Source organism: Pygoscelis adeliae, unplaced genomic scaffold, assembly GCF_000699105.1.
Source record: "Pygoscelis adeliae isolate BGI_AS28 unplaced genomic scaffold, ASM69910v1 Scaffold10, whole genome shotgun sequence".
NCBI classification, from domain to species: domain Eukaryota; kingdom Metazoa; phylum Chordata; class Aves; order Sphenisciformes; family Spheniscidae; genus Pygoscelis; species Pygoscelis adeliae.
Window position 1 is genome coordinate 4,585,923 of NW_008824053.1, and position 17,361 is coordinate 4,603,283.

General features: G+C 38.5%; 1 protein-coding gene across 1 annotated transcript in view; it reads right to left on the reverse strand.

Moving 5' to 3' along the window:
• Positions 1-434: 434 nt before the first annotated feature.
• The window catches only part of EPHX4 (epoxide hydrolase 4), a 20,709-nt gene continuing 3,782 nt past the window's right edge, over positions 435-17,361 (reverse strand). The window contains exons 3-8 of the mRNA XM_009333878.1: positions 14,934-15,019; positions 11,273-11,430; positions 9,066-9,194; positions 6,885-6,988; positions 5,790-5,938; positions 435-1,361 (exon numbers count right to left, since the gene is read on the reverse strand). Coding sequence (XP_009332153.1) covers positions 1,127-1,361; positions 5,790-5,938; positions 6,885-6,988; positions 9,066-9,194; positions 11,273-11,430; positions 14,934-15,019 — 861 coding nt within the window. The 3' untranslated portion in view covers positions 435-1,126. The remainder of the gene's footprint in view (positions 1,362-5,789; positions 5,939-6,884; positions 6,989-9,065; positions 9,195-11,272; positions 11,431-14,933; positions 15,020-17,361) is intronic.

Consider the following 17,361-nt stretch of genomic DNA (forward strand, 5'->3'; position numbering starts at 1 on the left):
CCTCTGGTGGGTCCTTGTTGATCCTTGCCCGTTCCCGGGGCACTGCCCTTGCTCTCCAGGCGGAGAGGGAGCCCTTGGAAATCGTGTGGGCAGGTGACTCACCTCTTCTGGGGACCTTTGTTCTGTGCTGCTTTTTTCTTTGTAGTTCGCATCCACTTTTCTTCTCCCCTGCCATCCCATGCGAGTTAATTTACCCTCTGTTTCCATGATCACTGTGTCCCTTCCTCCTTATAGACACAGGAACTTGGCAGCAGTTCTTGGCGACAAGAACAGTAGTTGCTAACATATAATGCCAACAATGAGGCATTGTTTCCAAGAAACTACAACAATCCTGGCATGAGGAAGGCTGCACAGTAGACAGACACTTCAGCTATTCAAACCCAATTCTTAGCTTCAGTAAGAAATCTCCCCGTAGGAAGTCAGATAAAGGGAGTAGTGTAAGTTGCATTTTATTAGACAGAGGTGGATTTGATACATGTTATATCTTAATTTTCCATTCTTCTTGTTCAGACATGTTGAGTGTACAGGTTTCCCATTTTTTAGTCAAGAAAGAAAAACACATCGCACAAAGCAGCTGCATTCAACAATACAACAAGATCATTATTCACTTAAAGACTAGAAATGTGCCCAGAAATTTTTCAATCATTCAGTATGCTAAAATATAGATAATAAAAAGAGTTAGTTACTGTTTAATGGTAAAATACATTAAAAAAATTCAGGTGAATCTAGAATGAAAACTCATGACTTCCTTCAGTATGGCACCGCTCTATTGTTTCATTATAAATTTGTAAAAGGCACCACACATTAAAACTGTAAAGCAAGGGAGAAAACAAAATCAAGCAACTTTCCATGATTTTCTTTCTGTACAAATACATATATATCTTAAGGCAGGTGTTTTTATGTGCAAAATACAAGTATACAGGTAAAATCAACGTTGGTATCATATGTTCTCATACTCACTTCTTCTTTTAGCAGTAACATTGGTGTCCAAATGTACAGTACATTGAAAACACTTTTCTCTAACAGAGCTCAAAATAGAAGGCAGGCTGGAAAGATGGCCCTGATAACAATTAGTTTTTAAATCTGAAGAGCTTTTATGTAGACCCCTTAAAACATGTACAAACAGTCATTCTCTTTTTCTTGTTGTCTCTTCCTTCAGAAAGGTCCATATCAACTTGTTCACTATGTCAGGTTGATCCTGCTGGAGCCAATGACTGGCTTCAGACAAAATAGTTAATCTGAAATGATTTTTAACATAAATCCGTGTAATTTCTGCCATCTCAACTTCCATGAACGCATCCCTTTCTCCCCATAACAGCAGGGTTGGCATGGTGACTTCATGGTGCTGCAGAGGCAGGCAGCTTTAAAATAAAACACACTTAGTTAGGTCTTTTTTTACAAAAATCACCAAAACAGATTTCAGTCAACTTAGCTTTTGAAATCAACACAGTGAATCTCATTGCAAGCTGTCTAGGTTCCAAGATATCTTCTACACTACCAAGAAAACACTCCTGTGACTCGAAGTCCTTTAACTGTTTCTGAGGATGGTAAAATTGTTAGAAGGTACTTTTCCCGTAACATGTCTGTAATCAGCAGCTGATTGCAACAGAGGTCTTATTTTTGCAACATGAATGATGCTTCGGCATGGTGCACAGCTCGGGAGCCCCATGATCTCTGTAAAAGGGAACGTGGAACAACACGGCCAGAATTTTGTAGGTCAGTGGCTTTCCCTTGGTTGATGAATGCTATGGCAAATTTCTGAACCTGCATTTTTTACTGCAAGCAGGTTTTAATGAAATATATCGCTTTGAATCACATTTAGACGACAGCGTTCAAGGCATCTAGCTACCCGAGTAGCCAAACTGCCCTGGCAAAAATGGTTGTCTGGGAAATGGCAGGCTGCCATTTTTGGACACTGTGGAAGATACCAGCTAGATTGTTTCAGACCTACTCAAAATTAAACATCATGCAGTACAGCTAAAAACAAAAATATCTGTAGAAAAAGATATTCTATAGAACATTGATGTCTGAAATGCTGAACTGAAGTCAGTTACATTCACTCGTCCATGAAATTCATGCTAACATTCGAAGTGCGTCAGAGTTCCCTTTACAAAGAGCTACAGTTTTTGAAGGCCTTGACTTACACACCTACATCTGTACGCAGCGAAAGAAAACTGCTCCTTAAAAACTTGCCTTCTGTGGAGTCATAATCTCTTTAAAACTGCAACATCACAACCCAGAGCTCTGGCAGACTAGAAAGCGTTTGAAGATAAATACATTATAAGACATTTTACTGATACTTTAAAGAAAAGCGCTTAGAAAGTAAAACGTTAATAAAAATTATACCACCACAATGACCTATTTAAACTTTCAGTAAAAACTTATTATTTTTTCTTAATACAATTATTTTAAATGGAATATTTTATAAATATTTCCTCACATTAAAGGTAGCTATTAGGAAAGATACAGGTAGCTAGAAATGAAAGACTATTTCAACATAAACTGCATTAACCCACCAGAATTTATTCCAGCTCATCTATTTCAGAGATGCTGAAAAATTTATCTAATTTATGCTCAAATTGCTTCATCTTAGCCACATATTGTAACAGACTAGCTGTGACAATTCAAAACAGAGTCCATCTGATCAGATACAAATCTTTATTATATTAGTGCTCAAACATTATTATTTTAAACCAGTAATCTATAAAGAAGATTTTCTGAACAAACCTTTATGACAAACTCAAGTGCTAGGTTGAAACTTAGGAGCTAGTTAAGAGACTATGCTCTGTAAAAAGGGAAAGACAAAGAAGACGGCATGCATTAGTTTAAGATAAGACAAAGAAACGGAGACTTTGAAGACATTCCTCCTCTCAACTTATAAATAATGTCAAGAAATATTAATAAAAGGTCACTTTAAATAATAATTTCATTTTGATTGATGAATTAGGAAAATTCTTAAAATGGCTTTTGTAGCAGTGGATTTAAAATCTCATTTTTCAAACAAACTGACCTAACCCACTGAACCATAGCTTATTCATAGTACCGGTTTTAAAAACTGATAATCTGATGATCTGATTCAGTGCATTTAGACTAATGTCTTTACATTTGAAATGCAGTATCCTGGATCTCTTCACTATTTATATGTGTATTTTTTCACTACTGTAGGGTTTACTATTATTCTTTTGTGGCTAAGTGCCATACAAGATTTGTAGCCTCACTTAGGAAAACTCTACTGGGCTTTTTACACACACTGCATAGATAAACAACCTGCCATCTTTCATTGCCTATGAGCTACACTGTATTTCTTTTCAGTCTGGAATATGGCACATTATATCATGCCTGAAGTTTCTAGAAATCTCCTTTAACAAGGATTAACGTGCAGATTTCACATTTAGAAAGGGAAGTTCCACTCGTGAAGTTTAAGTCTTTGAAAAACAGACTCAAACCTTCATACAGCACTGTTTTTCTGTAAACAAATACTGAAGTACTTAACTGCTATGAGAGAAGTGGTCCCATTTTCTCAAAAATGGCGTATCAGAAGGAAGTCAAGCTTCAACTGCTTACCTATCTCTCTTAACCAGGCATGATACAAAAAGCTTTACGATTTTTATTCCAAAAGTCTTTGTATCTAAAGTATAGTGAAGGGAATGACTGCCGTGCTATTTATACAGGGATGTGTTGGTGATGGATGGAAGTAGGTGATTTCAATCATCTCTTTGGAAATAACTTTCCAGAAAAATTAAGCTCTGAAGAATGAAACTCCAGGTGGATAGTAATGAGTTGGAAACCTTTAACACGTAGGTCACCAGTGCCAGCCCACTGGGAGTTATGGTGAATACAAGTCATTAGCATCTAAGTGCTGCTTAATGGCTTACATGAGAGGAAGTGAAAATTTCAATCCAGTTTTAATATTTAATGATTCCCATCCCATAAGGTGCGACCCTCAGAATTGGCGGCAAGAACTGAATGAGCTGAAGACCAATCTTTTCCTTCCAGTCCAAAGCCTGCTGCACTGTGGCTGATAGCACCTATCATAATATTCTCTGAGTTCAGTACAGGTATACTTTCACTGGAAAAATAAAGCAAACAATGCGCAAACACACACACACACACACACACAGAGGAATTAAGAATTGTGAAGATACTTTCTGATTAGTAACTGATAGTAGGCTTTTTTTTGAGCCTGAAAAGGCCTGAAACAATAGTTTAAACATATGCAACTCTTACATTCATCTCATCTGAATCCCATAGCAATTCAGCTATCACAGATATTTCACTGTTATTGTCAGAGAAGCATCTGGTTAATGTGCACACTCACTGATGCGAGGTGCTGCGGCAAACGTAACGAACAAGGCTCAGGGCGCCCATGCCTCTCCAGCTCCTCATTAGCCCTACCCTGGGGGCTCCTGCAGTGCAGTCGCAGGGCCAGGGAGCCGCCATGCAGCTGCACCGCTCCCCATTGCCCTTGGACATCCCAGCTGATGTCATCACCACTCTCTGCACAGCTTTAAATTAAGTATACTGTTACCAGCACAGCCATCTCATTTATTCCCTGTTGGCGTCTGTGCTTGGTGTTATCTTGTTTAGAAGAAAATATACCATCTCTCTACTTTCTCGTTCCAGTTTTGTCTCTTAGCCTGTACAAGACAGCACCTAGCTCAGATCCCCGTTTTCTTCCCAGTATGTCCCTGCTGACTGCTCTCCTGACAGCGACAGCATGGAAGGCACAGAAAGAGCAGTAAAGGTGGCACTAAATTTGGACCAGGGAAAATGAAAAGTTAGGCCACTTAAAAAAATCGACTGTCTGAGTTTAGGGAAGGAAAAGAATTGTAAGAATATTGGGAAGCGGGTCTTGTGTCAGAGAAACATGCAGGAGATTTAGCACTGTTGAAGACTGGAGGCGGTAAGGGAAAAAAAAGAGTTCAATCCCACTCTTCTTGGTATAGTCCTTCAAGTTAGGGCTACAAGTCGTGTAGAGCATATGCAGAGTTCAAGACCTTCTGGCCCTGTTAAGTTTTTGGTAGATAAAAGGGGGGCATCAGTCTCTAAGGCCAAGCCAACTCCTTCCAGGAAAGTTAAAACCACTAGAAAACTGCTGGAGAAAACAAAATAAATATTAAGCTTGCAAAAATATTTCCTGTGATGATACTATCTCTCAGTTTTAGTCTATGCATGCTCCCTGCTAGACGTGCTTACTGCTGCCAGTGAGTCTGATGAGACCAGTGCAGGAACAAAAAAAAAAAAAACAAGTTAGGGTTAGTTTTGGGCTTAGTTGCAAAAAAACCCTACCCCACTTCTTAAAAAAAACCAAAACAGCCCAAACACAATAAAATTAAAGTCAGACATGGTTTCGTAAGCTTACAAGTGAGGGTAACTTACTTGGATGCCATATTATTAGATAAAACTACTAGATAGTAAGCTCTTCATAGAGCTTATTATTAGATAATATGAACTGTAATGCAAACAATTAATTGATGTTAATTTTGTAAGTATTATTTGGAGATGGATTTTTGTGATTGCCGTGGGTTCTGTGAATGAGGAAGGGTCTTTGCTTTATTAGATTTTGAAAGAAAGATTTTCCTTATCTGCACTCTGGTTGTGTCACCGTTTTGTGTGGCTTTCTCACACAATTCACCCTGCATCACACTGCTTGACACCGAATGCATCTGTTACCTGTTGAGACTTTAGAAACAGATTTGCGTTTTTTCCTTCTACTTTAGCGGCAATAACATTTTTGGCCTCCAGGGGTCCCTAGAATATTTTACCTTGTTTCAGACTGTTACACTCACCTGAAAATATTTCTGTAATGATTAATGGGTCCGCTTAATGCTCCAGGTTGTGAAAAGACATAGAGATAAGCTTCGATATCCTCTGCTGTTAATCTGCAGCCTTTCCTTCCAATTCCCGTGGCCTGGCTGGTAAATAAACTTTTCAGAACCTAAAAAAGGAAGAATAAAAAGCCACCACATAAGATAGCTAGAAAATGCGATTTCTCTGCTCCAACAGGACACATCTTTCTAAAATCTGTTTATACATTGTTTAGAGTAAAATGAACGGTTTAAATGCCTTTTTAGAGAGCTATGTGTAAAGCGCACGGTAAGCTTGTTTCTGATACAACTTCAGAGTAATCAAGTACAGGCAAATACCAGTATTACCAAGTTACTCAGTTCTGCACCCTGACCTGCCACCTGTGATGGGCAAAGGCAAGCGCCGCAGGCACATACTTCTCTTTGGGATGGACCCCAGCAGCTGACAGGGTGGGAGGGAGAACGATGCAGGACCTCCCCAGCTTGCTGTGCCCCGTGGGCGTGCAGCACTGGGAGCTCTGCGCTGGGCTGCGTGCGTGTAGGAGGGTGCATGCCTGCAGCTGCTTTTTCCCTTCCTATATGCTCGTACTTATTTTTTAAGGTTATACAAGGTGTTGGCTTTGTTGGTTCCTCAGGCAGAATTAATCACCTGGCTGAATCCGATGCCCAGACTCCCAGGCTGCCTGCCCTGTAGCAGGCTCTGAGAGATAAGAGGATGTCCCACTGCACGCAGGAGCTTCAGATAAGTCAGCAGGAGTTCCCCAGGCACCAAACGTGTCCCGCTGGCACGGGCACAAGTAAAACCAGCTGACTGTCTAGGTGGAGTAATGCGCTGTAGTGCTGGAGGTCAAAAGTATGTACCTGAACGCCGCCCAGAAATGCAAAAGCAAGAGTTAATCTCAGAGACTGTCTGTACTTATACCCTACTTTATAAAATATATAAAGCTTACGAAGAATAATCAGAAAGCTCCGTATTTTTTCCAGTAATTATAACTACATCAGAAGGGATCAACGTAGGTGGCAATTCTTCCATCACTCACAGTTAAATATATAAACAAGAGCACTCATTTTGCTCACCTTGAAATCATTTACTGTAAACATGAATTCAGGAAACCATGGCATTTGGAAAAAGAAGTAGTAACCAGATTTAATCAATTGTGATGGATGTCGTAGAATGTATTCTGAAACAAAAATGCCCATGAATTAAAAATGAAAACTGATGACAAACAAAATTACTGTTAATATTACTATTTTTTAAACTTAAAGGAATGTTTTAAAAATACTACGTTAGAGCATGCTATGTGACAAAAGATGATTATTGTTTCAGGAGTAAGTATATGATGTGGCCATTAAAACATACTTCTTTTATATGTGTTAATAGAAACAGTCAGCAAACCAGAAGCCTGCCAAGGATTAGGTGAGGGCAGTGACACTGGAGAGTTTAATCACATGATTGAGATCTATTTGTGTAGCTAGTCCAAAGCATTTTTTTTTCAGCTGTGGAATAAGAGGCATAAATACAAGTCTTTAAGTATTTCTCTCATCAAAGATGTGATGCACAGAAATCTGCAGATGATAATCCGCTCACATTCTAAAGACAGCATCAATCCTGTTCACGAAAGTACAAAATTTTTCTAACAGTTGTCTTCTTGGCAATTTCAAGAACCGTAGTCAAGATTACATAGCGTCACTTTTTAAAAACATTGGAGCATATATAACAAAAGAAAATGATATAGCCAAATTTGCATTAAATCTTTTTTTTTTTTAAAATAGTAATTTTGTGTCTCCAATGAGTTGCAAGAGCCAACACTGACATGCAAATATCTAACTTCCTCGAAGCAACCACAGGATGTGTGCAGGTACTAGGAAGTCTAGAACTATCCTTTACAGATGCAAATTTAGGAAGGCAAAATTGCACTCCCAACACAGGAGATAATCTCTGAAATATTAATTCTGACAGTGAATAAAAATGGAGTTTAAAACAAAGTAAACTGAAGCGTCACCTATCTTCTAAGCTTTCATATCTTATACGTTCTTAAATTGCATCAGCCATTATATTTTTCCTTGATGGACCATCATCAACACTGCTCACTTTACTTTTCTGCACAATTTATAAACTCTGTATTTTCATTTAATCCACAGTAGAACAAAGTTGATCCAGGGAGACTTTATCAAGCTACAGACAGATTTTGTACTTTAACAAATATGCAAACAAACACCAAGAAATACTACAATAAAATGTATTTGTCTTCTATACAGCCTGGCTCCTGCTCTCAGAGAAAATACTGCAAAAAGCTCCTGCTTGCTCAGGTGGTGGTGAACAGACCTTTCCTTGGGTAAGTGAGGCTTAACTACCTGGCAAAATGTTCTTTAGTATCTTAGAAAGGTGCCCAAGAACACCGTGAGAACAACATGTGTGAATGGTTCTGATTCCATGGTGGTGTAAGGTCAGACTTACATTCAACTGAAATGAAAATTAAAGTTGCACTGAATATTCTTAACTATTTCTGGGGAAATGGGGTGACTTTTTTAATGGAAATAGGGTAAGATCAGCAATTGAAGAAATGGAAATTAGTGAAATACTACTTTCATTTTAATTACTGAATGTTGATCTAACCCCTATGAAATGTTTTATAATTCTGGGTAGCAGACAAGCTCCAAGCCTGTCACACAACAAACTTTGCTAGCGCACCTCAATCCTTTTTTCAGCTCACTACTAGTACGTTCCTGAGCCTCTAGTAAGTAGCCTGGAAAGGCTGTCGTTCCAATTAATATTGTACAAGACACAATCACAAATTGTCGCTTGTCACCTAAATCAGGATTAAATTCTAATGTCTGATTCACGTTTATACAAAGGTTGTTTTATGCAGATTTAATAATGCAGTGAGGCCTTAACCTAAGTCTAATGCAATATACACCCCTGTTCAGGGAATTTTATCCTGCCAAAGTGGTATAAAACAGATTCATGTATATGAAAATTATGTTTGTAGACCTTCAAGGATTAAGAAAAACATCAGTAAGTTTGGTTGCAAGCACTCCCACTGCCTACAATAAATTATTTCGAAAAGTCAAATACTTGATACCTTACTGCTTCATAAAACAACAGTCCAGATTGCGAGAGGCACCGAGTACTGGCAACTTCTCTACTGAACATCTAAAGGGGCAAGTAGTTGGTTCTTCTTTAGCAACCTCAAAGCAAACACAATCTTAATGAAAATGCAGATACTCTGGATTAATAAAGACCACTATAAAACTCACCTGTAAACACAGAAGGATGAGGGAAATTAACGACAATCAGCTTAGTCACCATTTCAGGGTAACATATAGCCACTAACCAAGCGATCATTCCTCCCCAGTCATGGCCAACCAACACGCATTTGTTGTATCCTACCACATAAACACAAAATTGTGCTTTTATTTCAGTGGAATTTGTATCTGTACAAATTATCACATACAATAAAATCATTACTGGGCAAAATAGGTGGTCCAGCACATTTATTAATGTAGCTACTTAATACTGCACTACTTCCATTACTAATGGCCAGAAAAAATAATGCACTATTATAGTTAAAAAATTAACAAATAATTAAAATTATTTAATTGGACTTCAATTACACTTTAACTATACTACCTCAATGTCAAACTAAAGTCACTCGGTACCCAAATGGCCACCCTGTTCACATCTCAGCCAGTGTAGGGTCAGATATACAATTCAACTTGCAGTCATTACAATGCACGTACATTTGTCATGTTTACGGAGTTTGGAGTTTGAAACCGCAGACAGAAAGACCAAGCAATCTCCTGAGCCCCCCCTGAACAAAACTAATCCTTATGAATTTCTCTGAATATGGGAGCTTATCTCAGTACTGAACATCATCTTTATGCAAAAAGTGGGCGTTATACTTAATGGCCATATATATTTAGCATGTATATACACACACATAAATACACACATTTATGTACTTAGTAGGCCTGTAGCTTTTCTCCATATGCTGTTTTGATGGCGATTTTTAAAGTTCTTGGCATTCACGTATGTATTCTTCCATCGATAAAAATGGTAATTTAACAGTAATAAAAGGGGGGTGAAAAACCATGACTGCGTTTTTGAAAGCCTAACCATTCCTCCTTCAACCACTGCTGGAATACATACGATAGTGTCAGATACCATCACCCTCCTCATTGAGGATTGTAATGCTGAGCACACACACTACCAATGAAACGTATAAAAGCCAAACTGTTTAGAATTCTGACATAAATTTGAACATAGCTGTCAAAGCACCTTATAACCCCTCTTGAATATAAATCTTTATATGTAATCTATATATTATTATATATAATCAAGTTCTCCAAAAGAATTTAACTTAGGGTTAGAACAAACAAAGGTAACAAGCCTCAGAAATACTTCTTCCAAAAATTTTTAAATCCCTATGAAATTGAATTATGAGAGCACTTCTCAAGCATAACCATGGCATTACCATGGAGATGAACCCAACCAGCAAAGGTTGGAAAATGTAAACACAGTGTGGGGACTGCCTGCCCAACCTTTTGACAATATTCAAACATCACAAGCAAAGCAAATCCTAAATTCAAACCTTAGAACTGGAATCACTGCTTTACTATTTCTTCATGTGAAATGCAGTTAAGTTCTTTCACTATCCATAGAGTATCCAGGGAATTAAAATGACTCAGAGAATAACAGTCTAATCCCTTGTCTCGCTATTGGTATGGAAGGGAAATACCCTTCACTAGGTGTTACAATTTATTGCCAGAACAGCTACGTTTCACGCTGAACTGGAAGGGCAAATTTTGCAGACTCGCTTCAGCCCTAGACCGTTACACCGTGTTTTTGCCACAGGGAGCAATGTGTCCCTTGCTCTCCCTTCTGTTCTTCTCACTGTTGTATAAGACAGAGTGATTCAGCTCTTGAGAACTGACTACTGTGCAGGAGTAGTATTTTGAGATTTTTTTTTTTTTTTAATACAGCAGGTGTACTGTCATCATCTTTATAAAGCCCACAATATTTATTCTATCTTGTTTGTGCAAGAAAAATGTCACCTGATTTAAATTCCTTGGTCTGCAAGTGCTATTAGACTCTAATTCAGAACATTATCCACTAAGTGCAAGGGTCAGGAGTGAGCAAAGACCTTCTTAGGGAAAAAGACCATAGGTTTGTACTGCTGGATTTCACAGCACATAGGGAAGATTTTTTTTTAAACTCACGATGGAAAATCATCTTTACATATTGTTTATACTGACATACACATCATAATTAGAAAACAAACCTTTTTCATTGATAATGGTCCATAAAATATGAGTATCCTTAGATTTATATCTATACATATCTGTAATGTGTATATATTAAAGAGAATGCAGTTTTAAAAACAATCAGTGCTAGATCTTTATGGTTTTTTTCCCAGAAAATCAAGTCATCTATGAGCCAAGTAGTTTGTCTTCTACTAACGCACCGAGAGATTCCAAAATATCCTTTATATCTGTTATCAGGCAATCTAACTTGTAATTTTCTTTGTGAGAAGGAGCATCTGTTTCTCCATAACCTCTCAAATCCAGGGCCACCACTCGATATTCGCTTTTAAATTCCCGCAATTGATGGCGCCAAGAATACCTAACAAAGGGGAAAAAAAAGTTGGAGTTATAAGGTCAAGCAGTATGATACCACAATGCACTCAATGCTTTTGCTCCCAGATAGTTGAGGGTAAATTAGCATGGCTCTGTTTGCAACGAGATTCTTTTTTGCTTTCTGTGGTACGCTGACGGTCCTTTGTGGCTATAGTAGTTTTGTGCTCCCTTCTTGAATTCCCCAGCAAGGAACTGCAGCTGCCAGAAAGGGGGCATGGCCAGAGCCTGGGTGTTTCAACAGTTCCTGGAGTCTGGCATGGTCCCTTTGCTGCAGAGGAAGCAGGCATAAACCAGAGCACACAGAGGACTCTTCTGTTTTATCCTTGGAGCCGTAGTATCATCAAAAAAGTAAGGTCTGAAAAGCTTTCTCTTCTCCCTGTCTTGCTCACACGCACATTTTGATGGAGTAGGGAAACGTGCCTCAAGGCATGGAGTTTGGGGTTTTTTTTTTTTCAGAAAAGGAATGTCAGATAATTCATATGTTAAAGAAACCAAAGAAAGAAATACAATGAATAACAAATGAACTTGGTGAAGTTTATATGTTTTATATTATGTACACTTTCATCTGTGTCTCTATACTACCAGAATTGCTCCGGAACAATCTCTCAATGTGTTAGTACTACACGAAGTATTTCATTGCTTGTGTTTTTCTGGAAAAGAGCGATAACATTACATGCATTAAGAGACACGCAAAATTAAGAACTCGGGCAAAGGCCTGGGCTATTCCTCATTCTGCAATAGTACGTAGTGACTAGATGTGTGTTACGAAGCAAAAATAACAAGAAAATGGTGGGTCTCATCCTGCAAGAACTACCTGCCCTTCAACTGTTATTGAAACCAAATAAATTTCAGAATAGCCAGTACCAAGACAGACATGGCCTTATCTTATACTGTAATAGAAAGATACATGAAAGACATGATCCTTCTAGGCATATATAATAATGGCTGCATCCCTCTGTGCTAGGAGCTAGCTTTTATTTCTGCTCTCGTTTCAACAGTCTCAGATAAATGATATATAACATTTGGATCATCAGCGATCGTAAGAATGATGCGCAAAATTCTACCTTAATTCAAACAGTGTCTATATCAGACCATTGGCTCTTCCACTTTAGCTTTGCCTCTGGCCTATTAAGGATTTTGAACATAAGTAATATTACAGTAACACTCATTAATTATAGAAATTTGTATTCATACAAACAGAACAGTCAGAACCTTTTCATTTCAGTGCCATAAAATGCAAAATACAAGACTTAGCTGAGATCTCCAGGAAGGAAATTTTTAAAGGCATTATACAATGACTTGGAAGCTGAATTTGCCATGGTAACTGTTGTAGCTATCCTATATACTTCGGTAAGAAGAAACAACGAGGCCCATAAATAAATAAATAAATTTATTTTTGTTTTCAGAAAATGTCTACTTGCCATTCTCATGTTCTGTTTTCACGACAGTCCATCAATCACCAAATGTCTGACCTACCAAATGGGTAGGTTTTATTTTCAAAGAAATCCTTTTACCACATATGAAATGTAACTATTGGACAACTGCTTTGCAAGCAGAATTTGGAAATGTTGGTGAATGCTTTCATTTTCATAAGGTTGAATAATGGAAACTGTTTTGTGACTTTCTGGTCACATTATTTCTGAAAGGCAGCTTGTACAAAATTTAGCAGCTCACACACAAGTCTTATAGGTACCCAGCTGTTGCAACACATTATGCCCAATTTCAAATATTTCATTATTGTCTTTCCACAACATTGGTATTAATTTTCAAGTTCTTATGCATCTAAAGCACTTAATGGCTCTGGTGCATTATAGTCTTAAGTGATCTTTCATCTTCAGACAGTCTCAGTCACTCACTAAGGTCAGTATTGTCTGGCTATATTTGTCCTACTTACAACCTTGAGACATTTGAAGGCAATTTGTTACAATTGTGAATTGTCACTGTGAATCATACCCCTTTGGGGTTTGGGGTTTTTTTTTGCTAGCCAAATGATACAGATTTGTTCCTGCTTTAAATATCTCTTAAATTGTGATTATTTTATCTTGTGCTCTCAGAACGATCTCTGTTCTTGCATAAAAAAATCTTCACTGATTGAATTGACAAACCAACATCAGTATCGGTAGCATGGCTATTTTATAGACTATTAGCATGTAGTCTTCTTTTTAAAAAGAAAACATAAAGTATGCTACTGGTGGTCCCAGTGACCTATATAACAGTTTCTCATTCATTCCTTTTGAATGGTCAGATAATACATTGTATTAACTGTCACTTAATGCATGACTTGCCATTCTAAGCTGTGAGAATGGCTTTCTGCTTTTTGAAAATAATATACCAGATCTCAGTAGAATATGTATATAAAATGCTAAATTTTCCGTTACTATTCCCACTGTAGGGGAAATCAGCTGTAGTCTCAGCTGTCTTATTGTGTTAGAATATGCATTATGCAAGGTATGCACGTTTGCATAGAATATGCAACCCCCCCCTATCTAAATGTCTGTTTAATCAAAGTTTACAGTTTTAATCCTTTTAGATAGCAATTTATTATTAGGACAATCTACTTCTTTGAAAATTTATCTTAAAATAAATGACTTTCCAGCACCATCCTCAAGGCCGTTAGTATCGATAGGAAATTGCTAAGGGAAGAGAACTGACCTCTGTTTTACCTGGGTCAGTTTATCATGGTAAGACCTGAGTCCAGCTTGAAAGATCACAGTTCCAACAGTGGAGCCTAGCTCCATATCTGAGTTTAGAAAGGAAAAGGATCGTTTAACTTGCTGAATTACTGGCATCACCACTTCCACTACTCCCTTATTGTTTTTTCGGTGCAAGTTCTGTAAGCCATGCTTCACTAGTTAAAACTGGCAATGACAGCCCGAGCAATTTGGTTAAATCATTAGACACATGACTGCTTTTCATTGTTCTAAACAAACATTTAGGATTGGGTTTGATTCATCGTTCATCTTATGATGAACTAATAATAGAACCTTTTTCCCTGAGTAGCGTTTTGAAATTAGGCTGCGCAATAGCCTATAGAACTCATAGCTTGTCTTCCCCTCCCCCTGTTAAAAATTATAGTATTTTTAATAAATGCAGCAATCCATATTGCACTTAACGTATAATGAATCCTCATTTTAACACCCTCTGCTATAATTCATAAGGCTAGCCATATTAGTACAAATGTTATCCAAACAGGAAATTCATTAAAAACGAGCAGTTCCTTCCCAAAGTTTGAAGAAAAGTGTACATGCTTAGGGAAAAATGGATTGACAATGCAAAAAAGATGGTTGGTTTGCGTCAGCCTGCAGGAATTTTTTGTGGATGCTGCAGTTAAAAAATGTTTCGATGGTTTGTTCCCTGCTAAAACTTCATGCCGTTAGTATTCATAGATCCATAAAATGGATCACGCTGGGGATACTTAAGCTGAGATGATCACTCCCAGGTATCTTAAGCAGCCTCTTTTATACAAGAAAAGCATGTAGGGAGTTTTACCAGAATTCTGGAAAGCCATGAAGCAGCAGCATGAGTGGTTTACCCCTTTCTCCGGCAGCCACATAGTGGAATCTTAACCCTGAATCCTAAAATGAGAGAAAAAGAAGTGAGTTTTTATTGCTGCACAGAGCTGCTATACTAGGATTTGAGAATGACTACGGTTTCAGACAATATGCTAAGAAAAAACGTATGACCCCTGAAAAAAAATATTAAATTGTCAGGTTTTGAAGCTGAAGTCTCCTGCGATTCTGAGATCGGGTATCTGCTACACCCCGGCACTGCTGAGCATCCCACCCCAGCTGTCCCAGCTTCTTCCAGGGAGGACTGTCTTTAATACACGTCGGGTTACGTTGACTATGTGCCACTTCAGCCACGAGCATGCCAACCTTTCTGAAAGAGCACCGCCTGGCACGGTGGCTAGGAAATGCAGATTATTGTCGAAGCTAGCACCTTGCTTGCACACAGACACCAATCACGTGCTTTACGGAAAGGCATTAAGACACAGTATACTTTAAATGCACTCTCAATCTTCCAGTTAGTTTGCAAGATGATGCAAGTATTTAAACCCACCACACTGCATTTTGGCCCAATAAAGGGCTGCATGGATTCTTAAGAACCAAAAGCAGTCAAAATTAAGTAACTAGAAAGCAAGTGGATTTTGCTCGTTTTTACTGTTCAAGGTTTCAGTCTCGCTTCAGAAAAGAAAGCCTTAATGTTATAACCTTCTTTCTGCCCTGTCTATAGTCACTATTTCTGATGCACCTTTTAAGAAAATGGATCTTCTAAGAATTACCAGCAGGCAAGTTACTTATTGTTAGCAGTGCAGAGGCTGAATAAGCTTACACTAACTCAAGGTCAAATCCAGTAGAATTTAAATACGCTGAGATTATGACCTAGAGGGCTTACTGAATTCTGGCACAGAAGTGGATACGTTGTGAAAGAGTTAGCTCACAAAATACAACACGCTGTTTAGAAGTCACGTGAAGGAAACTGCAGGAAGAAAGGTTGTGCAGCTCCTGAACAAATGTCAGAGCTTGCACTGCCTCTGCTATTTTAAAGAGGGAAGAAAAACCCCATGCCTTTGCTGTCCATCAAGAGCTTCTATCATGCCAAGGATCACAAATGCATAGAAAAAGTTTTTCCTGCCAGAGATGCTTCAGATTCTCTGAGCTACCTTGGCACTGCTAAATCACTAATCAGCTACAAAACCATTAACTTACGTCTTATTCTTGAAAGGGCTCTGAAAAGGGAACATCTGGGGTTTTTATACTCACTATGGCTATTAATAGGGACTTTTTGCTCAGTTCTGCCCAAGATTACACTGGTATTTCTCCTCTGCCAATGAAGTTGAAGTCCCCAGAGGTAAAAGCATCCATGCATTTCTAAGTACTTAATGATCTCTTCCTAGTAAATCGTAGGGCCATTACATCATCTTCATCATTCTCCGTATCACTCTGCCTTTGACCCTTTTATATTTAAAAAAGTAGAAGTTTCTCGGTTTCCTTCCACAGTTTCTCTTCTCCATTTAGTGAGTAGTGGGTAAGCCCTCCTCCGTTCTGCTTTTTTCAGTTAGTATCCTCTAGGGATTTACCTTCAATGTTTTAATTTTAATCTATTTATTGCTTTTAAGGACATCCCCTTTACCCATACAAATTCAATCACCACCTGTACAGCAGCAGGTTAAATGTCACATGCCCCAAACTAAGCCCATCCTCTACCTTTTTAGTTGCTCCTTTCTGTCCCCTTTTTTCTGCCCCCCAAAACAGACATAGGATGTTGCCATCTCTTCTGAAACACGCTTTTTTCTTTACTTTCTTGAAATCTGTACAGCTCTGTAGAATACATGTGCTTGGAAAGTAACACCTTAGCCTGCTGTTACCCAACGGCAAGAGGGTTTCATATTTCCTGAAATGAGTGATAGACTAGCGTATCGACAGCAATCCGATTTTCCTCCAAATGCTCTTTTATTGCTGTCACACCCTTCACTTCCCCAGCAACCCATTCATTTACTGCTTGGTGCTACAGGAAAAAAAGAACGTGGCATTTGAGTAAAAAAGCATGCATGTGCCGCCTAATGATAGGAAAAAAACCCCAAGCAAACCATGAGAAACTGGGAGGCTCAATAATTTATATTAGCACTGCTCGGCACAAAATCATTTGCGCAGATCCCTCAGACCTGAGATCTTTGTGCTCGTTTTATTAAAAACAACGCTCGACAAAATTTGCAGTGCGTTCTCTGCTCAGCTGTAATTGCAAAAGAAACCAAGCCAACGCAACTTCTTTTTAGAGCATTTGGCGGAGGAGCAAGTCACAGGTAGAGATCCGAGACAAGTATGAGAATCGGCTGGTGGCTTTAACCGCACAAACCTTAGAGACAGGACTCGTCTCTTCGCTCCACGTTTTCCCTGCGCCCCTGATGCACGAAAGG